Raw genomic sequence first — 26219 nt, 5'->3', positions numbered from 1 at the left:
CAGTCTATTAATATGCGTGCACGCGTCCTTTTACCACGGCACCCAAATGCGACGGAAATAGTGCAGCGGGACACCTTAGGGGCTGTGACGTATGGCCGCTTAGGTAAATTCTTGCGACCCAATCCGGGCAATCGCATAATTAAGGGACGCGAGAGCACAATTTGCCATCCCCCGTGTGCTTCAGAGTTAGAGATTCGAAAACATTTAACCGTGCGATTTACACACTGAACCAAAACTGTACATAAATTCCAATGAAATATTTATTCTACTAATGAAAAATTTATTAAAATTGGTCCAATAAATTATTTTATTATCGTGATATTTTATTTATTGTAATAAAGAATAATTAGTTATATTAATAAATTTATGTACGGCTAATAAAAAGGTTTAATGTAATATTTATACTATTAACAAAAAGTTTATTGTATTAATGAATTTTAGTCAATAAACGTCATACATTGATACCATAAAGATTTTTTTTTTCAGTGTAGGGTGAACAATCTCAATATAAGTTTTATATATAGTTTCATTATTATTTCTTTTCTTCACGTCTTATTCTTCTATAATTTTGATTTTAATATTTAAAATTTGTTTATTCTATACAAAAATTCTTCATATCAGAATTTTGAAAATAATGTGCAGTAACTACTTCAATTCCCTATTGTCAGGAATACTAAAATATCATCAAACATCGGTTCGAACGTCGGAAATGTCGGTAGCGCGATTTTCTTAGTGAAATTACAAGCGAGGCTTATATATGCATTTTTCATGCTTCGCGGCAAACCATTCCGCAACACGGCTCGCCATTGTGCTCCCGAACATAATTCGCCTTGTGAAACCACGTGCGAATGTCAATCCCTAAGCGTCTAGTCGCTTCATATCGCGTAATGCGCAGCGGGCACGGTGAATAAAACATGAAGCTGGGCGCATTTGTATGTTGGAGTGACGTGTCGCCTGTCGCGGCTAAATAATTCATTCGCATTTTCCACAACCCGCAAAACAACCCGTGAAACCGGAGCGTTCACGCGAATCAAATTATCGACACAAGTTTATCCGGTAACTCGGTAAACTCTGACTCGGCACACCTGAAAACACCTTACGTACCGCGGTAATTGCATACGGTATAATGGGAACAATTTTGAACGAAAGTTAACTTTGTGAAAAAAATAAAAAAGCGAACTCGTACTGTTCTAAATATTTTATTGCTCGAATCCGAAAGCGGTTAATACAGTTTGGAAGTAACGCAATTATCTTTCCTGTATATAGGGGAGAGTTGCCAAATGCGTACCACTTAAAATAATTTTGATTATATTTCGCATTTAGTATCGGAGTGCAAATAAATACTGAAAATTGTAGCTCGATCTTTATTACATTATCTAAGCGCCTATTATTACATTATCTTACTAATAAATCTTTTATTAATAACAAATTAATGTAGTATAGTAAGCTTTTTTGTAACACGCTGCAAAAGGTACGATAGGAAATCGGTCGCCTGAACCGTCCTAATCGTATCTCTTTCAAAAATATTAATTTATGAACAAAACTTATTAAAAATGTAAGAATAATAAAAAATAATAAACTAATTCTATTTTATTAATTATTTAGAAAATAAAGGGAATATAAAATATTTAAAAATAAATTAATAATAAAAAAGTTAAATAAAAAGAACATAATGCAAAAGGATATTGAAATAAAAGTAGCTTGAATTTTTTTTTATTGATATACATATTATGGTACGATATAGAAATTCTTGCAGTGGTACAATTTAGGAAAGGAACTTGGTAGGTTTTATAAAAATATCGGTGTAATTTTTGCAATAATTGTAAATATGTATATACTATAAATGTAAAATATATTATAATAAAATCTTTTTGAAAAAATATAAAAATTTAGTGTAAAATTATATGATTACATTATTATCAGCTACATAAATAGATAAAAAGTTTACATTAGTTGTACTTCCTTTTTTGAAAATGCTGATAGCATGCGTAAAATAAGGCGTAATCTGTTAATTTTTGTCTATATTACTCATTTTGCATTTATTTCATATTTTGATTACTAAATATTGTTTATATTAAATAAAACTATAAAATATTGAAAAGGTACAATTTAGGCGACCGGTACGCATTTAGCAACTCTCCCCTATTTGCATTTTTCACCTATATTATTAGATTAATGTCTATTAAATATTAATTTATATAAAGAATGAGAAATGTGATAAATATTCCGGTGGAATAATGATGTACCAAAATTAAAGCAAGTCTATTTCGAAAATCATGTGGAAAGATATCAATTATGAACACGTAAACTAAAAAGAACTGATAAAAAAATTCATGAAGGAATTTTAAAGACAATTTTTGCAAATATACACACACACACACACACATTATATTGAATTATGTCTACTGTTCGTCTATTATAATACTGGCTGAAAACCCTCATGCGAGAAAACGATACATGCGAACAGAGAATACACGTGACAAAGCTTATCCAATTGCGCACGAATCTGCGGGTGTGCGTTGCTAATGATCCGGTTACTAAATTAGCCTAAATGGCAAAGGTGACAAAGAGACAGTCGCCATTCGGACTTTTGCGCGTAAGATGAGATAGTCGAGGCGTATCGCGTTCAGTCGGAGTGCTCAGCCGCTAAATGAAGCCGTAAGGAATAAATATCACACGGCGGGATTAACGAGCGTTTTTACCGTCCCGTTGAGAAGGCGCGAGTGCGTTAAACGTGAATATTTATCGTCGGACAAGCGCTTGATGGAATTCTTATTGCCAGTTAAATCCATTTAGATTCTCGTTGAGAAATCTTCGACATCGTTGCAAATCGTTTACATCGTTTTGCTATTGATATTACATAGTCGTTAGCGTGCATCTGATTAATATCATTGTACATTCTTCAAACCCGCGGGGACATCCCGCTGAATAATGGACACGGTAATGAATACGGCGGATTTTAATGAATGTCTATTCTTCTTATCGCGAGGCGGCAATTATACCGCAACAACGTTGTTGAGCGTAAACAAAAACGTGCAACATGAATGAGAATTATGTCATCTTCAGCAAAATATGAGACTATATCGTTAGTCATATTGTATTGCACGGGAAAGAGAAATATCCATCGAGAAAGGAAACCAGATAGAATTTCTGTCTCGCGCGCTACACACACATTCCGCTTCTTTATATCATTTAAACGCATATATATTGTGCGTTACATTAATTTCTCATTTGCCTTAGCATACACCACACCGGATGGCAAAAACTGGAGGACTGGCGAGGACACCTACTTTGAATAGATTTCGCAGTAAATGAGAGAGAAGGGGGGGGAAGCACTTTGTCGAAAAACGACACCGACCGTTATGCGGATTCGCGAACGAGCACAATTCGAGCGCCGTCGCCGAGCTTAATGATTTATCGCCGACGATCGCTCGTTAATTATTTGTCGCCGCGGCGTCCGTGACTTGCGAAATGCGGCTGAGCGGCCGCCGAAAAAGAATAACACGGTAAGAATCCGTTCCGGGCGAACGGCCAAGCGGAGGAGGGTCCCCCTGCCCCCCCCCCCCATCCGAGAGAGGAGAGGAGAGGAGAGTCCGCGTAATATCCGACGGACGCGCGCCGCGTCCAACATCTCCGTCGTCACGAACGTACTATAGCTCGTGCATAGTATCACCGTTACGAGGCAGAATACCGCTGGGAACTGTCATACGTTGTGTTATAAACATATAACTGGCTACCTGGCGCGCGACCAACCACGTGCTTTCGCGCTCAATGGATGTCGCGCTGGTCGTCTGTGAAATAAAAATCGCCGAGCTGATCACGCGAGAATCAGCATCCGCATGGCCAACGTTAAACAAGCGATTAACGGTGAAGGTGATATGCGCTTTCACAATATAACACATGGTGTTCAATCTCTCGTATTTCGACATCCGAAATATGTTAAATATAATGAATAAGTTGCTTATATCTCTTTTCAAATTTTACTTCTTAATTTTAACATAAAAAAGGAAAGTGTGCAAGGAAAATTGTTATTAAATAAAATTCAATAAAAAAAAGAATAAAATTTCTCGGGTAAACTTAACATAAAAAAACATGTCCTAACAATGCACGGCTGTCGAGGTAAATAATCAATAAAGTTACATTTTGATCTACTTATACTTGTAATCTTATTATTCTGGATAATACATAATATCTAAGACATCTCTTGAAATATGCCATGTGTCCTCGATATGAAATTGGGATCGTTTCCACGGACCCTTGTCCGTCTGTCAAATGAATCAATCTATTGAGTTGATCGTTCGTCAAACGAGGAAACGAGCGAAACACCGGGCCAATTTTCTCTGCGTTTCTATGCGCGTCACAATGAAAGATGATAAGATTCAAAGCATTCGTCTGCTTACTTATCACTTCACTTTACTTTCAATACAATGGAACGCTCTCCAATTTATCAAAAGGAAATGAATAGTTTTGTGAATTAAATGGTTGTGCGGACGTTTTTTTCCTTCAAAAAATAATAGAAGAAACCTTTCTCTCTCTCTCTCTCTCTCTCTCTCTCTATTCAAAAATTAATTATTTAAGAAATTTGATTATTCTGAATTAATCTAAATTAAAGATTAAAGATTAAAAAGAGAATCGAACGTGTCTGCCAAATATTTAAAAAAGCACGTCATTCTTTAAATTCTAGAGACATTTCAATTTTTTCTATTTTAAATAATCTAGATTAATTGCATAAATTGCACTCCATAAATTGCATTTATTAAAATTTTTTTAATTATTCTACTTTCTTTTCTCTTACATCGAACACACTTTTTTTCCTATCGTTAGATCATATTTACACACGAGAGAATTAGTTATTTTCATCCATTAAACATCTGCATAAAAATTAACACTCTTTTAAATTCCAAGACGAGACCAAACACATCTCCCCTCTCAAGCGCAATCACCTCACGAGAAAAATCGATTATGCATGAGCGCCATGCAAAAAAAAAAAAAAAATCGTGTCGCTTTTGCGCCAACGCCAAGTTTTGAAAACTATCCTGAATGATAAACGGGACCGCCCTCCGTCGACGCTCCATTTAAAAGTTTCAAATCACGAGAGTCCATAGCCGCGTGAAACGATTATCTAAAGATAAAATTATCGAGAAACGCGCAGAAACGTGAAATAGCCGGGCAACTTGTTCGGTTTCTGAATACGCGAAACGCAGAAAGTTCGCCGTAGAGGCGTTGCTCCTGTTTGTAATCTCTTTATCAGCACGTGGCTGGCACGCAGCCAATCGACTTTCTCTCCCCCGGTCGTGGAGCGGCGACCTATCCGGCCGTCCGCGGTTCGATTTGCTCTAGCCGCGGCACCGCTCCCGATCGACTAGCTAGAGCATTGACCGGGGAAGAGAATAGACGCTAATAGACGCGTAACGCGTGCGCGCGCGCGCGCGCACACACACCCCCCTATGTGTATGTCAATATCGTTTGAAACGACAGTTCAATCGATTTACGAAATAGCGAGCGATTCACGAAAATACGCCACGGCTATTTCAACGAACAGAACCGGTATCTTCCATTAACTGTGAATTGAGGTTAAGCAAAGTTTCGATCTCACCGATTCTACATATTCTATAACCGGATGATATAACCGATACAGACAAAACGCTAAGAGTAACATTAATACTGGAGAAGCAATTTTCCCCATTTGCGACGTTCTTGCGAGTTGACGTAGGGAGGTTGCTACTTTTTACTTCAGCAAAATTACTTTACCAATCTTTCGTATATATATATATATATATATATATATATATATATATAAAGGAGGAAACTATACGGCGGCAAAAAAATTCGCTCGTCTTTTGTAAGAACTGTTAACATTTAATTTACTTCGCGCGCGCGCGAAAGAGCACAGGGTGAACTTTCCAGAACGAAATTTACTAAAGAAACCTTAAGCAAGTTTTACACTCCCCCTCCTGCACTTGCACCCACGGATATTATCGAAATTCCGATAAGAGAGTCTTTAAAGAGTTTTCACACCTCGCATTGGCAGAACTTGCAAAAGGCTAACATGTTACTCCATTAGATCCGCGCGTTTGCGAATTGCGTTTCCCATCATGATAGCCGATTACGAAATTGCGCATTTTCTTGACCGTATATTGCTGACCGGTACGTCAGAATTTAGATATAATTGAAAACTCTGGATCTTGTTCAGAGAATTACGAAGTTCTTGATATAAGAGCTCATTAATTTCTGCGCTGGTTTTATATAAAATTAAAAATCCAGACAAAAAATATGACTTTTTTAAAGATATATATGTTTTCAGAATAACTTGTCAAAAGTTTTAACCATCATTCTTAACGTAAGAAATAATATTTCTATAACTCCTGTAACTTGTTTACTCGATTAATTAAATGTTATTAAATTATTTACATTCCTTAAGATTATATTCCTAGAAATGTGCAATTACATGTGACATACGTTTATTCGTAACAAGCACTACGCGGTAAAAAAAAGGAAGGAAAGTTTTAAATTATTTAGATTAGGCATGTTATTGTAATCTACGTGTGAAGCGAAATATTCGCGTTTATAGAACGCATCGCCACACATTTCTCAAAGGAAAATTAACAAGTAATAAACCATAACGAGCGCGGCGCGAGTTAATGAATCGCGCGGATAAATAGTAACATGTAACATGCGATTTCTTGGAAAATGCACAGGCGGCGAACCGGTTAGACGTTACGTGCGTCGAGTTTCTAACGCGAATTCCCGCGAGTACGCGCGTTGTGTGTGTGTGTATGTGTGTGTGCGTGTGTGTGTGTAAGTGCAATCGCCGTGCCCCAATTATCTTGTCGGCTATGAATTACGTACGGACCTCCCGCCACGTCGGCATCCCTCGGCAGGACGAAACTTTTCGTGCATTTCGCGTTAATTTCACAGCCGTGCAGCTGGTGTCTTCTCACATTTCGGGGGACCGGCAGGGATAGAGAGAACGCGCGAACTACGAACTTATACCCCTCCAAAAAAAAAAAAAAAAAAAAAAAATGAAGCACCGCGATCCTCGCCAGGACATAACACGGAAACTTTCCGCGATTTTGCAGCGCTTTTTAATCCGCAACCGTTTTGCGTTCCTGTCGCGTGCCGCGTCATAATTTCTAGTTCAACTTCAAACTTCTAGTTTCCGCCGCGATTTTGTTTCCTCGTGGAAATTAAAGTTTTGATCCGGATATTTAAGTCCAACAGCAATTTGATAGCGATTTCTCGAAGACTAGAGTGGAAAAGATGGAATAATCGCACTTGCTTTTCTGTAAGCTTATTGTAAAAGGAAATTATCCATCGTTGCCGAAAACGGTCTATTCCTCATTTGCCCACAACACCCCATTTGCGCGAATGACATCAGCTCGCCAAATTATTTAATTCACGCGTTTCTCCTTCCCGATAAATTAGTTCCAAGAATCAAATTTAAAAACAAGAAATTTTTATTTAAATTTTAATTTGTAAAAAGATCTATTTCCAAAACCTCATTATTACTAAAAATTGGAAAATTGACCGGCTTCGCCTACCTTTATGCAGTCCGAATTCGTTAAACGAACTATTTGGAAGATTCTAAATCACGTTCAGCCGCCCGAGACTATTTCGTCACGGTAAATTGATCCTGAACGCGATTATTAGAGCAGAACACAATGCGCGTCGCCGCGCCAGTTTAATTTCTCTTTTTCTTCTCGAATGCCGCGGCCGCCGGCTTCGATGTGCAAGACAGAATCTGTCCGTCGAACAACGTTACCTGACTCTCAGGACCGCTCTCGGAAATATCTCAGACACGCCTCGCGTGAACTCGCGCCGCGTGTCTGCCGTACAAAGAGAACGCGTCGTCCCTTTCCATTTGCACACTTTTAACCCTTACACGCGATGCACCTTCTATTTTCGTGTCTGCGAGCTGATTTCCTTCTATCAAACGACGAAGGGAGTAATATTCTGTGCTTAAGTTTTCCACCGTGCCGTAATGACTTTCTATTATTTTATATTTATACAGAAATTAAAGATATCAATCGAAATGCGACAAACGATTTATAAAGAAAAGCCAACTCTAAAGCAATATTAATTTCATTAATTCGCAGAATCATTTTCCGGAAGAAAGAATTTTCGTAATAAATTAGTTTATCAATATATTTCTAAAGAATTTCTCGTAAGAGCCAAGTATTTCTCTTTTTCGTTGAAGAAATTAAGAAGCATGAATTTAATATTGCAGCGAGATAGAAAGAGTGAGAAAGTAATAATGGAACGAAATTAAAAACCGATTTCGAGGCATTGTCATAGACATTATAACTATAATTATCGTTATCTTTATTGAATTACCGGGTTTCAGGGAAATGATAATTCGGTTAATTATTAGACTGTTATGACGCAATAATCAAATTATGGATGTTGAAATATGGATGAGTTGCGATAATGATCTCTGACATAGGCGAACGTATTTTATCAGATTTAACGCTTATCTAATCTTCTCGTGTATAGCGTTTTAAAATCATATATTATAAAATCGCATATTACAAAGCTCCGCTGTAATAAACCGTTTAAACCGCACGTGAATGCTAGGAATTCTAATAATCCTTCTAATTTCCCCGTTTTACGCTCATTGCAATTTACGATCGTTGTAATCAGCGATAATATTATAATCATCGGAACGAGATTGCATAATATAGGATTTTATAAAACATATGGTACGTAATACGACATGGCAATTCAACAGAGATATAATCTTTGGTTTCGTGCAAATGTTCGACGCGGAGAAAAGTCCTCGACTTTCTTGGCAAAAATTTAAAATCGACGAATCGTAAAAAATTCATTTTACCGCGAATTACCGAGAATTTTAAGAAATGTCTCGAGAAAAATTCGCGGAAGACGACGAAAGTGTTACAACATATGAAAGTTTTAACAAAAATACTACTCTTATTTTACCTTTACAAAAAGCAAAGAAAACCGTTGTTTAGCCAACTAAATTTTTAATCGCGTGAAAATTCACCTTGCATCTCGTTGAATACACGTAACACATAAGGTTTCGGAAGAATACGAAAAGTATCAAAAGGCGTTCTCGCAACGTGCCCGAGTTACGCGCTCGCGCGATTTGTTTGACGAAGGGAGACTCTTGGCCTCTCGTTATTCACGAGATACCAGTCGTCCGTGTCCGGGCTTTGAGCAGGCGGAGGGAAATCTCGGTGACGCAACACGGCGCGCGTCGTCTTATTGCGAGCACGGCGCAACCGACGTAACACGGAAAATCGAACGCGGCGGGGAAGGAAAAGCGTGCATTCGAGTGTCGAATGCGCAACGCGACGCGCGCGCGCGCGCGGCCTCGCCGTTCTAATTTCGCCGCGACTTTTCGCGGCGGCCTTAATTCCATTTAACTCGACGCCGTAAATTTTCGCACCGTACATATCGGCCGTGTGCACCCGCGCTCCTCGCCTCGCCTCGCCACGCCTCGTGGTGAAGGAGTTCGTGTAAACAGGCGATAACGAGATACGATGATGACGGAGTTCAGGGCTTCGCCTCGCGCGATAATCTGCATACCGGAGCCTCGCGCGCGCGAGACGGTTCACGCGCGAAAAAAAATAAATAAATAACACCGCGAACCTGCTAAGGCCGAAAAATAATTCCGTCGAAAAATTTCACTTACGATTCCGCTTATTGAAAACGCGAGAGGAATTCTCATTACTTGCTCTCTCTGCGTCTCTGAGATTCTTGGTTACTGCGGTTTCCTTAATACGTTATTGCTAAAAGCTTCATATAAGAGTTTTTATTACCACATAAAATGTTTATATTTTTATCGTGGGCGTGTTTCTCCTTGTAAAGGAATGTTGAAGTATAGCATGTAATAATGCAAACATGATTTGAACATATCGTACTTCATGCACAATATCTTTTGTTAATTGGTTAAAAAAAAAAGTCTCTATTTTTGAACTCAACTCTTTCTAGCAAAATCAATCTAGCAAAAAGAGCCCAAGTGTAGATACGAAAGGCATTCAATCTGCAACAAGGCACGATAGCGGTGCATAAAAAAGCGTTAGCGAAATATGCGACAAAAAAGTCAAATAAAATAAACTTAATAAAGATTCAGTGTACAGCCATAACATATAATTTACTAATAATAATTAAAAATAATCCGATGTTTCGACTGTACTTCGTCATCGTTAGTTTTCTTTATAACAAAGTAAGTTGTAATAATTTCAAAATCCAGACGAAACAAAAGTTACGATAAGTATTCTAATTAAAAAGATATGAAGTAGGTCACAAAACTACAAGCTCAGATAAAGATAAAAAGTATGTCGCAAGTATGAAACTAAAGTAAAAAAACAAAAACATAATATAAAACCTATTACAAGTTAGAGCCAATTTCTTAGTAATTACGTCATTTGGATGCACGTCTTCTCCTCGTTTGTCGGCGAGGAAGAGAGGATGTCGAAAGGACGAAACATACGAAAACGTCCGAAATTGAAAAATAAAAGGACGACGAAAATATAAATTTAATACAATCGGATTAAAGGCACACCCCGCGGCGCTGCTGTTAGCCCCCGGCGTTGTCGCTGGGCGAGAAATGCGACTTTCGTCTTTCGAAATTCGATGGATTCCACCGCTGCGATGGTTGCGCTTCGCGCGGCGCATAAATATGTAGATGAATATTATTCGCGGTTGTGTGGCAGTCCCGCTTCGAACGCGAGAGAGGCGAAAACTTCCGCGCGGCGCGGATATAAACACCGTTGTTGTGCGGCTCTGCGTCCATCCGAGACGGCGCAATGCAATACTCTTGAAAACGGAGTAAACTTGTATGATGTAACGCGCGCACGTCCGTCCGCGGAGGACGATAAAGGAACCGAGGGGATGAAAGAGGAGAAAGCAAGGCGAGTTTTCGCAGCAATTTTGAGGGATGCGCTGGGATCAGATATCGAAGATAACGCGATTTCTCGTCGCGAATCCTTGTCGAATCACAACTTCCAATTGCGCACGTCTATGAGATACCTGCACAATGACACGACGTGCTTCGCGGGTTTCAAATCATCAGGAAGCTGAGGAGAAAGAAAAAGAAAGAGAGAGAGAGAGAGAGAGAAAAGCTGAAAAGACGTACCAACAAATGTGGAATAAATAAAATGGTCGCGATCTATATCACTATAATTAATCCTGAAATCTATATTTTTTTTTATTTACTCGTACACTGAAGAAGAAAAATAATTGATTCAACAAAATGTCTCGTTGCGGGCTGCCAACAAAAGATATACTCAATACAACAAATATATGGTATTGCAATATCAACATGATAATTCAGTCGAGACCGTTGTACTTGCATCAACAGGAAATGTTATATTAAGTATATCCTTTGTTGGCAGACCGCAACGAGACATTCTGTCGAATCAATTACTCTTTTTTTTTTCTTCAGCGTACGACTTATTCGTCCAAAGACTGTTTTGTTTAGTTTCGATACTAAAGAGGATTAGATTGATAAAGGACAAAGCATCAAAGTAAACCGTATGAAACGCTATTAGCAAATTGGGTTCCTGTCTTGAAACTACTTTGTAACTGCAATTCGCCGCTTTTACGTTCCGCGTAGTCGGCTCTGTGCCCCATAATATTTCCTTACTGATGAAAATGGAAACAGTAATGGAGCGAAAACTTTTTTAATGAAACCTCGTTTGTCCGCTGCAATGTAACTCAGTTATTGTTTCCGATTCTTATTGTTATACCTACGATCTTATGAAGTGCTCCTTCGTTAATTCATTTGTTGCGGAGCACGTCATCCCTCGCCATTAATAAAGACATTTCTTTGTAATGGTATGAATAAGGGGAAAGCCAGCAAGAACTTTTCGCTTATGAAAACCTTATCAAACTCCAAACCGCGATAGAACAACACATTCAACGGCGAGACGCTTCGCGCAAATCTGCGAGTTTCGTGTTAAACTTTAGGTTATTAAGTTTAAGTTAACTTTAAGTTGTGGACCATCTGGGAAAATCGCGCGGGACTTTTCGAGGCGCACACGTATAACGACAGCGCAGAAATAACATATATCTCGCGGACGCGCGTAATCGATTCAAATCAATTCAATTATTCGCGACGGTGATAAGAACGATGATAAAAGTTGAAACGACGATTTCCGTGAAACTGGCAATGCTGCCCGACGGAATGACAGAGATATCGCGGCCGAGTGAACAAACGATAAGCGAGCGGACGCAATTTCTCGTTTACGTTAACGGAAACACCTATCGTCAGGTGCGGATTTCTGAACGAAAAGGTACATTATACGGCACACGCGATATGATCGGCATACACATACACATACACGCGCGGCTTCGAATTGTCTTTATAATAGTCGATTTCTCTCCGAAATTGCAACTCGAAATATCAAAAACTGCAAGTTATAAAAAATACGTAAATTGAGAGATTTCTCGAATCGACAAAATTTCATCCGAAACAAATCGAATTAAAACACAATTTCTTACAAGATAAATATTATTTTAGCTTAACTTTTAACACGCGGATAATAAAAAAAGTTCTACTGTAAGAATAATTTTAATTATGTAATATAAAGTCATTTGAAGTACGATTTCATAAGATGATGGTCAATATTTGCGACTTTGAAAATTAATAGTTTAAATTTCGCAACAAACTGCTCATTAAAAAAAAATAACCATTACGTATTGTCAAACTCTATTGAATATTTACTATTGTCAACAATAATCTTATTCGGCGATACATAACGGACGAAAGGAAAAGCCGATCTTATAACAAAGGGCTTTCGACTTTCTTACAACCATAAGGAATTATGTTATAAAATCAAAAAAACAAAAAGAATAAGGCAACATCTTGTTATCGTACATGGTATACACCATCTCGTTAACTTTATGCGATAGTGACACCGCTCAAAGCAGTTTACCCGTTAGCTCATTAAGCGCAAAGGCATCCAACTACACGTGCAAATCGATCTCACGTGCATCGACTTGGTCACGTGTGAAAGTTATCAGAAAAAGAAATTGCAAAAGAAAATCGAGAGGAGATAATGTGTTGACAATCTACGTAAACAGACTTGCTTTCGGCCACGATTGGCCTCCTCTGTCAGGATATGTTCAATCCGGTGGCTTTGTACGGATAAACAACTGGCGTACATTATTACGCGATTTCAAGGTGGGAAATATCCCATCTCTATGCGCCCTACCCTGTTCTGGGGGAATTCAGCTTTGCATATGCTAATCCAGTTGTGAATTTGAAAAGACGCATCAGGTTGCTGCGGGCGTGCGTCTGATTCTAACGCGCCCAGGGACGCGAAATCAAAAGAAGGCGCGATAGAATGTAGAACGTGCGGGAAAATCGGATTTGCATGCGCGCGAATAACGCGACGGGCGGTGGAGCGCGATATTCGCATGCGGAAACACCTCGTCCCGCGCGCGATTAAAATTCCCGCTGCCACATCGCCGCTAGTTTGCGCGCCTTTATTGATTACAAACGGACATCTGGCTCGCGTTTCACTATCTCTCTCTCTGCGTAGATAGCGACGTAAAAAATATCCGCTGCGTCGCGCGCGCGTATCACAATCGATTTCGAAGCTCAGTCTCGATTGTTAAAAGCCGCTTCATCCGGATTGGAGAACGCGCGGAAGATCCACGTGCGCATTATAAAAGAGATAAAAGGGGAAAAAATTCAATACGTTGTAAAATGTTTCGACAAGAAATGATGAATCGACCGTGCGGCATGAGGGTCGACAATTATTCAAAAGAGTGTCGGGAGTTATAACTAACAGTCGCCAGTGACCCTTCTGCTTCAATTAACGCTTCCGAAATTGGAAATAATAAAATGGCACCTACCTTCGCCTAATTGCCGGGAATTTTCTTAACATAGGCAAAAAGGTGGCACACGGACGGATTTTCGGCGATTATACACCGTTGCGTAATGCCGGGGTTTTTAAAGAACTGGTTCTGAAAGGCGCGGTTCGTTAACGAGGGTGAGTGACTTTATTTCGGTGCGGTTATTTCGGGCAGCGTAAATACCGAAATAAAGGTAGGCAAGGCGCGTGCGAAAAAATATGCGTACTTCCGCCTCGAAATAGCGTGCCCGAACGCGATCCATACACACGCGATTCGCGCGAAAGTGTGATGATTTCAGCTTGCCGATGCGCGCTCCTCTTCCCATCTTACATAACGTATTTAGAATCTTGCGCAATTGTAACGACGATTTCCAATCAGCATTGCCAGCGGCGTTACACGGAAAATTATATGAAAAGGTATCGCTCGGAATAAATCAATTTCCTCGCGGCAACATTACGGCTATAAATATCGGGGGAAAAAAAACACATTTTTATATTCTCTCTGAATAAGATTATTAAAATAAAATTTATAAATAAATCTTAAGTCTCGTGGTATTCCGTTCTAATATCAGATTTCCTGTTCTTTCATGGAGTATATATATTATGTCCAAATCCCTCGGTTAACGTGACCTACATTCAGACATAATGCGCCCGCAAAAGATTAACCCTCCGTAATTAGAAAGACCTCTGACTGAGCAACATGCCAGTAGGATCGGCTTTAAGACCACCGCAGCAGCTTCCTACACAGCTTGCGCAAACTTATTACCACGTTATAAAACATGTAATATCTCTAGTGTAAGCGAAACCTCGATATAATTTAAACCCTTCTCGAGAACAACAAACAGTAATTTTTTCTCATTCTTACGAAAAGACAGATAAATCGAAGCCTTATCATGGTCCCGTGTCCCTCTCCGTCTGCTCCCGTTGGCAACGCGGGACCCATAAGCGAAAGAAACGTGAGGAAAGCCAGATTACCCCTTTCTTATCCCGTCGGCAGTCATGCGGGAAACATTCGCCTAACGAAGCAGGATGAAAGCCGGCGTTTGCGTCGCGCCGGAGAGAAAACGGAGAGTTTGCGCGCGCGGCGTGCACTCTCCGAGTCATCGTTCATTTGCAATTCCGAGGTACGAGGAGTTCGTCGAATGCGATGTTCCGGTTGAGACGAGGTAGTAGGCTAGGGATTTATTGGACCGCTCGCAGCTCTCCGGGAGGACGCGAGATTACTTCCACGTGGTGGGAAATTTGTCGCCCCTTCGCAGCCGACGGATACTCTATTAATCTCTCGAGAGAACCCCGCGCGTGACGTATCATTTCGATTACTGCACGGCGCATTGTTTGCGCGTCTTCGCCGTGTGTGAAAGTCATAACATCGGGAGAACCGTTGGCCAAACATTATGCATACGAATTACTATGAGTACGGATAAATCACATACGTAATTTACGCTTAAAAAAAGATGTGATATTTTTGCGACTATAATTCCATAGTAAATAATTATAGTCAGAAATATCATTTTATAGTAATTATTACCGTAATATAGGTAATAATTGTGATATTTATACTTATTTTACAATCTCCATTTTGGTAACCACATAGAGAAAATCTTTTTTCAAAATTTACCCTCAAAATTTGGTAATTGTGGGAGAATGTGTGACCTCGAGGAATTTTATTATCCCATAATTAGCAGATTTTGAGAGTAAATTTTAAGAAAAAATTTTCTCTGTGCATATTATAAGTTGCATATACCAATATTGCACAAAAAAAAATATAGTTGCATAATATTACTATAATTTATAGTCATTTTTAGACTCAACTATATTTTTGTAGTTATTCGACAATAGATATAAATTATAGTATGTTTAAACTATATTAAAATTTTCAATCATAATATTGGTATTTATGCAATTTATGATATGGTTGCCATGACCAAAATAGATTGTAATGTACTAAGTTTTATCATAAAACAGTCATTATTAAACATTATTAACTTTAAACATACGATTATTATTACCAATATTATAGTAACAATTACTATAAAAATGATACAATTTTCACTATGCAATTATAGTCGCAAATATCGCATTTTTTTCTCAGTGTATAATTATAAAGAACTTTAATAGTTTAAACAAACTAATCATTTATATTGTTAAAAACTATAAAAATATGGTTAGGTCCAAAAAAATGACTATAAATTATAATATTATGGTTACTGCAATTATTTCTTTCTCTCAATGTAGCAGAGCTGTCGATAATTTGTTTTAAAGTTAATCTGAATATAAATTCGAAATCAAATGATATTTTTTAGTCAAATGACTTGACAAACAAACCTCTTTATGCGAAGAATTAGAAAAAGAAAGAAGAGTGGCAGGATAAAAATTAATTCCCGTCAATGATGATTACTAACAACGCCATTATATTTTCGTAATTAAATTCTATCCTGTCATTAGCGACAACGTGGGCCGTTTAGAGGCAACATGTAACGTTTGTTGCCTCGCAACCGTGGCGAATTAATGTGCACGGGAATTAACCGCGCACCATCGCAGAAGTATCCAGCGGTGCGCCACGCCACGTCGCAGATTAACGAGAGAGCAAACCGAGAGAATGCGCAGAGGAAAGAGCAAAAAGGCGACTCGCTCCGTGTACTCCGATTTCAAACATTCACCACGGACGAAGACGGCATATCGGGATCTTTCCACGTGATACATCATAGTGCGCACCGGTGTTCCGAACGTTACTTTGAAGTGGACACTGCGCGCATAGACTCGTGGTTGTGCACCGCACCGGACACACGTGTGCGACCACACTAGAAAGATATTTCGGTCGTCGTGGCATACCATAGAAGAGTTTGCGGAACGAAAGAACAGAGTGTGACCCGCCGAGCGCCGAGAGACGGCGTGACTTGTGACTTTGTCCTGATAGACCTGACCTGACACTGTGATTCGTTCGAGCAGAGAAGTGTGCGAACTTTTAGATATCGAACGCTCTTATACGTAGAGAGAAGAGCAGATGATAAATACAGTTACCCTCCCATTGGATAATCGTATTTTTATTCATTCGATAAGGTGGCGCGAACATAAGGTGACAAATGTGTGAGGTCGGTTCACGTTCGTTCGCGCGGGACGCAAAAACGCAGCCACTATACGAAGAAATAGAAGTTTTGACATAAGATCAAAAGTACGCGTGCTTATTTTTGTATGTGCAATGTAATACATGTTCCCCGAATTCAACACTGGCTGTTGACGAAACTTTTGCGTTTAATAAAAAATGAATATGCAAGATTAGATAACCAAATAGAACAACAAAAATAAGATGGGCTTTGATACTGTCTGCGCGTTGTTCTGTAGACAGTAAAAGATATAGGAAATATCGTGAAGTTGCAAAACTGCTCGTCTCTTAATTATTTAAAATTTTTAATAAATCTTAAAAAAATAAAATAATTATGAATGATAAATACATTGTAACATCTCAAAAAAGATATTTAATATATCACAATTCTACGTCTGAACACATGGAGAAAGAAATTTTGAAGCAATAATATCACACACATTATTACTTCAAAATAAATGATCAAGATCCCTTTTAATAGACAACTTCAGTTGAATCTCGCTTTTCACACGAAATTCAAGAGCGCAAATTATTCAGAGATACGCGAGTCTGCTATCGATTCGGCGACTTTTTTTCGAGTTCTTCATACACGAATCTGCGCGAGAGCCCGAAGCATATTTCCTCCGGAACATTTTGTATATGCGACGAATAGGTAAAATGATACGAGGAGCGGCGCAGACAGCTGGAAAAGTTGCGACTACATACACGAAATGCAACTCCTACCGTATGACGTCGTTCGCAAAAGCTGGGTGGCGCTGCGAAGCTCGCGCGAGCGGGGGCGGATTTCGCTTCAGAGAAATATCGTGACTACACGCTACAAATATATACACACACACACGTACACACGTGTCACGGCGTATAGAAAATTTATGCTTCCGTCATACATTTGTCAAGTGGTTCTTCATCAGGGGAAAAAAAAAGTTGAGTGATCGAAAGCACGCGGCGAGGTCGACTATCTTAACATGACAACCTGTGTGCAAAGATACAATTTTATATGCATTTGACAAGCCGTAATTTTCAACAATTTATATCGATTGTCGAATACAGACTTTTAAGTGCGAATAATTCCATTAATTACGTTTACGTAATTTGAGAAACCAATGACATCTAGTCGCAAAATTAAAAACACATTAAAAAAATATATTAGAGACCGTATAAAAATTATCGTACAATCGTACACAGTAAAAAAAAAAACATTTTGTATTTACGTTAAAATCGATCTTGTTTACTTTACGTATTACAAAAATTATGTCAAATTATAAAATTTACATTTATTTTTATGTTAAAATATAGCACAATATTTATGTTGGTATTTAACATATACTTAATATGTTGAATTAACAAAAAATTTTCTGTGGACCCTTTGGAACAGGTGGCATCTGTTAAATTTAACACAAATATTTTACTGTGTATAAAAATATCATATAAAATATTATATAAAATATTATATCGTATAAAGCAAATAATAAAAATTGGATGCATTATTATTTTATTTCGGGTTAAAGATGAAAATGGTGCAGTGCATGAAGTGCAGTGTAAGTTTAAACAAGTGTTTAAACAAGAGAATCGATTTGCCACCGTGGAAGTTTATACCAAGGTTTCAGGCTTTCGAGCAGGTAAATTTGCCTTCGCGATCTACTTACGTCCGATTGTGCTAGCACTGCGAGTCTCCGTGTGTCCCGCAAGGTACGATCGACATCAAATCTTCTCCCGGAGAAGGACGCCATGGCAAATATTTATTCGCCACTCTTTTTTTTTTCCCAGATAGGTATAAGGATATCGAAGGGAATGCGAGAATTTTATCGGGCTGGCGTCACAATTTTGGGAAACGAAAATATTTTTGCTGAGCGAAAATAAATGTTTATAGAACGGCATCAATATTTAAATATAGACGTGCATCTCTATAAGAAAATTTGGTAAAACGTGGAGAATAACCGGAGGGAATGGAAAGGCTTTGTGCCTTCTTTCTCGGCAGTACTCGTGCGCTACTCGTCCCGATACATTATTCTTTCTATTTTTCCAACCGCCTGATAAATTATTCACGTAGGAATACTAATGGTATGTCAACCCATATGCCGGGCGGATTATAACTTCGATATCAGGTAGGATGAAATATTAATAAGCAGTGCAGACAACGACACCGAGAGACGTTATTCCGTGTCCGTATTTTCGTATTGCGTTATTTGACTATGGAGAATCTGATTTAATCCAGCGATTCCCAAGCCATTTTTAAACACGTGCAAATGTTGATTGCAGCGATGTCATTGGTCCAGCGATATCGTTAAACTGTACTCTACATTCCCATTGACACGTTTACGAGCAGAAACGACACTTTCAGATCCATTAGAATTTTAGTGGCGATAAAATATTTGGTTAGCAAATCACCAATCCGTGTTTGATTAGAGTGAGATGCAAATGCGGGATTTATCGAAAACAAAGGACTGCAACAGAAAAGCAAACTTATTTTCTTTTCATATATTATAATATAAACCTTCTCTTTTGACTATCAGCCATTGTTTCTTTCTTTAAATATTCAAGAGCTACAATATTCACAGAATTAAATGAGAATTCTAGGGATGGGAGAATGACACCAGAAAGCCGCAAGTCAATAAACCAATACGCGTAACAACACGTCGGCGCACTCAACTTATCAGGGATATGCACATGCATAAGACGTTACGTGCCATGTGCTATTGCATCAAACGCGACTCTTCCCAGGGATTATCGATGGTGGTAACGGTACGCGAGAAAGATCGCGCGATAATGGCAATGACCTTGATTACTTGGCAATGTACCCGCGAAGTCATCGACTAACGATCGAAACACCGGCCGACAACGCGGTATCGTGTTACGTCAGTGAGAAATGCTAAATTGCGTCATTCTCACGGATTATCGAGATTCTTGATTAAAGAGATGTAGATGGAACAAGTTCGACGAATGATCATTGACAAAGTTGTATAAGAATTTTAGCAGAGATTTCTGATCAAAAGGTATTTCATTCAAAATGTGTATTTTTTAATTTAATATCGAGCTAGAGATGAACGATAAATTTGAAGAACTCAAGATTACAAAGAATATTTAGTTTTTGTTTTGTGAAAAAAAAAAACGAACAAACGAGATTACGGAACGAGAAGTTCATTGGAAAGCGCCAAATAGACAAAATGGTTTGCAAATCCGCGTTGATCCCGCTAGGTGTGCCGAGAAGTTAGTAATCTAATACATTTATGCAAGTCCGTAATCTTGCCTTGATACGCCGCCGTTACGATACCTTTATGTTTAAAGTTATGTTGTGGCGAACTACGGCGCATTATCTTAAGCTTCCGTAAGCGATCTAGTTTGTATAATAAGCCCTTTAATAATATTTCGATTTACGCGGTCTGCGTATATTGTCCCCTGGGGACAAGAGAGGTCTATCTTCCTTCGGAATGCAAACTGCGAAAAAGTAAAAGTTGGTTTATCGCTGGATTAAACGTATTGGACGTTAACACTCGGGTCTAACACGCAAAACAATGTTTCACTGTTTCGAGAACCTTTCTCGATGCACCGTTGTAAGCCAAACATTTATATCGGGCTATTAATCCACCGCGTGAAAACGTACGATGGGTATCTTAAGTGTGGCACAACCATCGTTAAATTTCACGATAAGCGTGTGCGCGATGATATCTCTATTTTCTTCGTCTTCTTTTTTTTCGGTGTACGTTACTACGTTTTGATCTGTGTAGGTAATACGAATGTATGCACACTCACTGCGACGTAAAAGGTCTATCAACTTTGTGTACGGCGTGCCGGTAACGGCGCGCGAACGAAAGTTGATTCGCGCAACCCGATCGTGAACTCGATTTGATTACTAGTCGAGTACGGCTAGTTGTTGCACCGACGAGAACGGACGCACTCCTCGAAATCCGATGGCGACGAGGTAGGGTCGCGTTAAAGGGGTGAATCCCTTCTTGTGCTCCCTTATGCATCCTAACGGGTTCGTGAATCGCATTATAAAGTAAAAATGGAGGAGACATCAGCGGATGCGTACAATCGGTTGCTAAAAGTGTGCAACACTTTTTTTTGACGAGTTTCGAAACGCACGATCTGTTCACCACGTAATTGGTTTTTTCTTATGGACCTAACCAATTACGTTCGGACGTTTCACAGGGCTGCGTTTCCTAAACCTATCAAAAAATAGTGTTGCAAGCTTTCAGTGACCGGGTGTACGTTGTCGGGAAGCAAAGAATAAATTTATTAAACAAGTGCAAAAAAAAAGGAACATTTAAACTTGTTTTTAAAATATTCTTGTTTTTTAAATAATAAATATTGAAATAAAATTTTACATTAAACGGACACAATTCACATGAGAAAATTTTGTGTAGTTTCATTTATAAATATACGATAATAAAAATATTCAATTAATTTCCATGAGTTGTGAAGGGAACGAATAACAGAAAATAACATCTTCAAGAATTAGAATTTTTTAATACTATCAAAAAGCATATTATACTCTTTGGGTAACTATTAAAATATGGAAATAAAATATAATACTTTTGCTGAAATTTAAGATTATTTTTTATATATGTTATATCTTATCTACATTTATATTATACCTATGTACATAATTATTATCAAATTTTTTAAGAAAGATTAAACTATATATAAGAAAGATTATCATTGTTTCACATATAAAGAATATAATTTGAAACCATTATTTTATTAAATTATTAAATAGAATGAGTTTTAATAGGTTTCCATTTGACTATCAATGTTTAATAGTGTTCTTTCTGTGCGCTCTACGAAACGACAAGAAAGATGATAGAATACATAAACTCTTTATAATTATCGACAAATACAAGAGATAAATGGAGAACTCAGTCATGAACTTCGCCAAAGTCAAACCGACGACCGACTTCACAAAATATAATAAGTGGTAGAGAAAATTGATAAAACTATAAATCAAGTACGTGTGCTCATGCTAAGATTAAGAAACTTAACAAAAGTGGAATTCTCCAGGTTGGCTGATATACGACCCCGTTTTTCGTCGATACCTCGCGGTTATCTCGAGAGAACGAACGTCCGTCGCAATGCCGCGCGTCGCGCGCGCTGATAATGCGCCTGGAATTATCGACCGCAAAGCGCGCGCGCGCAAACTTTGTTTTGCACATACGTATCATTATCCTCACGTCGCTCATCGTCGTTAGCGTCAAAGATAACGCGATTCCACCATTGTCAGAGGGAGCATCGGCTGAATAACAGATCGCGATGCGACTGTGCCCCCTCCTGAAAATTCCACCGTGGAATTCACCCGAGTCACGCGTGTGCGAAAACACGAAATATTTCGGAGTCACTCGGTGAATCGCGGTTAACGCTATTGACACGTGAAATCAAGTCCCACAAGCCCGAGAGATGTACTCATAATTGAATCGTTCAGTAAACAACATTTTGTATTTATGCTAAAATAGATCCTTGTTGAAAAGTTTTATGTTAACATTTAAGACATTTGTTATTTTAATATGTTGCTGTTATGTTAATTCGAGCAAAGTGTTAAATTATCAGAATGACTGAAAAAAAGTATAAAAGTAACACTATGTGCATTTTTTAATTTACACTTGTTATCAGTGACAGAAGTTATTTGTTAAAATTAAAAACAAATGTAGAGTTTATTCTATGATATAAGAATGACTGTTATTTCTCGACGTGATCTCGTGATATATGTTTCTGTAACACTATAATAATATTAAAATAACATGTTGTATGTGTTGCTATGCATAATTTTCTCATTAAATTACTGCATAAAAATTATGTCAAGTAAAATTTACATTTATCTTTGTGTTAAAATATAACATAATATTTATGTTGCTATTTAACATATGCTCAATATGTTAAATTAACAAAAAAAAAAAAATTTCTGTGAATCGTTTAAAACATGCGATATGTGTTAAATTTAATACAAATTTTTCAACCGTGCTCACGTGGCTCGCTGAACACACTCATGCGCATATTTATGCAAAATACGTAATAGCGGATTTACGTGTAATTGAATGATCAGATTAATATTTCGATAATTTTTAGGTACTTCGACGAGACTGAACAACAAGAGACGTAGAAGCAGACGTGCATTATTCTGTTCGTTACCTGCATAACGAACCGGGGAAATAAACAAGGTGGACCGCGCCATTGCATATTTCACGTAATATCGAAATACGAACGCATGTGCATAACAAATACGGATATAATTAACTTTCCGATGCACTCGGCTCAGAGTCAACCTGGTCTTGCACATTATTTTATATATATGTAATTTCGTCATCTCTGTCGCATATAATATGCTGCACTTTAAATTGAGATACGAGCGACATACAAACTTAATTATATACGTTCTGTTATTATTTGACATTTATCGAAAAGATGTCGTCCTAAATTCATAATACGATAATTTTGTAATTTTCGATCAAAATGAAATCCAATTTTTCGACAGCAAGAATCGATCCGTTCTTTTCGCGTTTAACGAAAGTTAATTGAGAGAGATTTCGCTGTTTGCGCATTTTAAGAGCTCGATTTTCGCAAACGGTTTATTGTTCTTCGTCGTTTGCTACTCGTGCAACTTGCGTAAAACTTCATTTTTTAAAGGAAACTCGACTTTAGGGGAGTTCGTAAGGGAATCCATGAATAAAAGAATGTGCGGCAAGAACCCGACGTGCTTTATACGTGTATGCACGTATGTATCTTTTAGATAAGATGAAAATTGAATAGATGCGCCACCGTACGGCGCGCAAAAGTTGCTCTCCGTTTGCCGATCATGACTTTTGACAACGGAATCCTCGGTTTTCCATCAAGTTTGTGCGAGATCGTTTCCCTGCCGCGTTTTCAGAGCGTTTTCGTCCCGTTATTGCAATAAGCAACGCGAAAATTACACTGTTAATTTCCATTGAGTCGCCATTGCTCCTATTCAATATTTGATTAATTTGATTAAATAAAGTAGTTAATTAGACTAATATTGAGTAAATACTCACTCAATACATCGTTAATTTTTTTTAATTTAACTTTCTTATTAGGTAGAAGCAGTGGCAACCTAATCGTTTAAAATGACTCAATTGAGTAAAATTTAACACTATGCTTAACAGTGTAATTAGAAAATGTATCGGCGGCCGCACGCATTTCTCTTGCATTCATTGCGCCTTCTCTTCAAAGTGATTAATTATTTCAACGTTAATAATGCGAAAACCCAAGCAAACCTCTATTTGTTACTTCAACCGTCATTCAAAAATCGAAATGTAATTTTCGATTTTCGTGAGCGCAACGTCGAGGAGACGAGGCCTCGATGAATCCACTGATATTGGGAAAACAAAGTCTGTATTCTTCGTCGCCGCGCTAAAATTTCCTCGCTCGCGCCAAACTTCAAGTGGAACGCCCCGTTGATTTAAAAAAAAAGTGGCGCGAGTAAAAAAAAGTGAGCATCTCCAAGTCAACGAAAGGAAATCGACTACTACGGATTAATACAGTTCGTTGGGAGTTACACATGTGTAGCTCCCCGTTTTACGGGTCGATAAATGCTCGCCTACGCGGAAAAAGTGTGCCATAATTACGATAAGGGAACTCTACGCCGTGGGCAGCGCGGCGTTAGAATTTCGAAACCCGCGACACGTCGTCGGCGAGACGTTGCATCGCAATTGAAACGTACCGATAATACGTGGGAGAAGAGAGCCGAGTTACGCGAGAGTGAAGTTCGCCGCCTTTCAAAACGCCGCGGTGCGATTCAAACTTTTAAAAAATTCACCAATGCACTAAAAGTTGCTAATTTCGAGCCGGGTGACCTTTCCATCATTAAAAATACAAAAACGGAGTAGACCCGCCGGCTGTCTTTCCTCGGCGCGGCCCTCGGAAGCGGGAGAGAAATTCCCGCGAGTTTTTTTGAACGACGGACATTTTACGCGTACGGGCCCCGCGTCTTTCGTAGCGGGGAACAGGGTCGGGAGAGGGGAGCGACGGGAGGAGGGAGGAGAGGGGGGAGGGGGAGAAGCAAAGGGGGGGGCGTCGGGGATACTCACGCTCGGCGGAGCGACCGATAGCCGAGCGCGGAACGATTTGCCTTTTCGCTCCTCGAGCCGGCGACGCGCGCGTCCCGACGCACGTACGTCGGGCATCGTCGCACGGTCGGGACCCGCGGGGTAAATGGCGCCCCGCGCGCGCGTCTCCTACGAAACTCTCTCACGAAACACTCGGCGAGAGAGACACACACACGCGCGCGTCGCGCGCGCCGTGCCCCCGCGAGCATTAAGCCGATAAATGGCGACGCGCTTTCCTCCTCCCCGCGGCCGTCGAGCGCGGTGCCGGACGGACGCGACGAGGAGGAGCAGCAGCAGCGTCGTGGACGCGGACGCGACGCGCGACAATAATCGTCGGCGCACGCACGCTACTCACCCTGTGTCCGGATTCCTCGAGCCGCTGCCTCTTCGAGTGCGGACCGTCTCCGTTGAATGCCATCCTCCGTTGTTGAACACCGGCCGATGCGTTTGTAACGGGGCACTCAGGCGCTGCACGACGGCGACGGCGACGGCGACAGCGAAAGCGAGAGCGACGACGACGACGGCGGCGGCGGCGGCGGCGGCGGCGGCGATGACGACGACGACGGCGACAAACGACGGCAACGATGACGACGACGACGACGACGACACGAGCGTGTTGTGTATATCGCCCGCGGATACCTCCAGCACCGTACGTAACGACCGATCTCGTGTACGCGGACGGGGAAGGGGGGAGGAGGAGAAAATAATATAATCGGTAGGACGCACGACGCGACGAGAACAGACAAACACGCGAGAGCGGCTTAAAGGAAACTGGATCTCGCCGCAGAAACGTCAACGCTTGGTGCGAACTGGTAACCGGCTACCGCGACGCGCCCTACCGGTGGCGCCGGAACGCACTCGGCCACCGCCGTTCTGCGCGCCAAACCTCGCGGAGTATCGCGCTCCGATTGGCCCGTGCCGCTCGCTCCGATTGGCGGCCGCGACTCGAATGTATTTTCATGAGAGGGCCCACCGTTTCCATATGCGTGTCGTCACCCATGTATCTCTATGGTTTACTCCAATAGTTTTCTTTCAAACGCGCGCGTTGTACAAGTAGTTCGGATAATAATTTGCGAGGTTTGGGTAGCTAGTTAAAAAGTTGAATGTTAATAATAGAGAGTTAGAAAGTTAACTTTTAATTTAATTTAGTTTTAATTTTAAATCAATTAATTTTCAACTTTAACTAGTTATTTTTAAAACATAAGTCTTAACATTTTTATTAACTTTTTTCTGAGTTAAAAATTT

At 39.5% G+C, this 26219-nt stretch overlaps 1 protein-coding gene across 2 annotated transcripts in view; it reads right to left on the bottom strand.

Moving 5' to 3' along the window:
- LOC105831126 (heterogeneous nuclear ribonucleoprotein L) overlaps positions 1–26093 on the bottom strand; it is a 174562-nt gene extending 148469 nt beyond the window's left edge. For both annotated transcript variants that reach the window (XM_036285302.1, XM_036285303.1), the window contains exon 1: positions 25330–26093. In XM_036285302.1, the coding sequence (XP_036141195.1) occupies positions 25330–25392 (63 nt within the window). In that variant the 5' untranslated portion in view covers positions 25393–26093. The remainder of the gene's footprint in view (positions 1–25329) is intronic.
- Between the last annotated feature and the right edge of the window lie 126 nt (positions 26094–26219).

This window comes from Monomorium pharaonis, chromosome 4, assembly GCF_013373865.1.
Source record: "Monomorium pharaonis isolate MP-MQ-018 chromosome 4, ASM1337386v2, whole genome shotgun sequence".
NCBI classification, from domain to species: Eukaryota; Metazoa; Arthropoda; class Insecta; order Hymenoptera; family Formicidae; genus Monomorium; species Monomorium pharaonis.
Note: the sequence above shows the minus strand (reverse complement) of the source record. Positions and strands in the feature narration are given on the sequence as shown.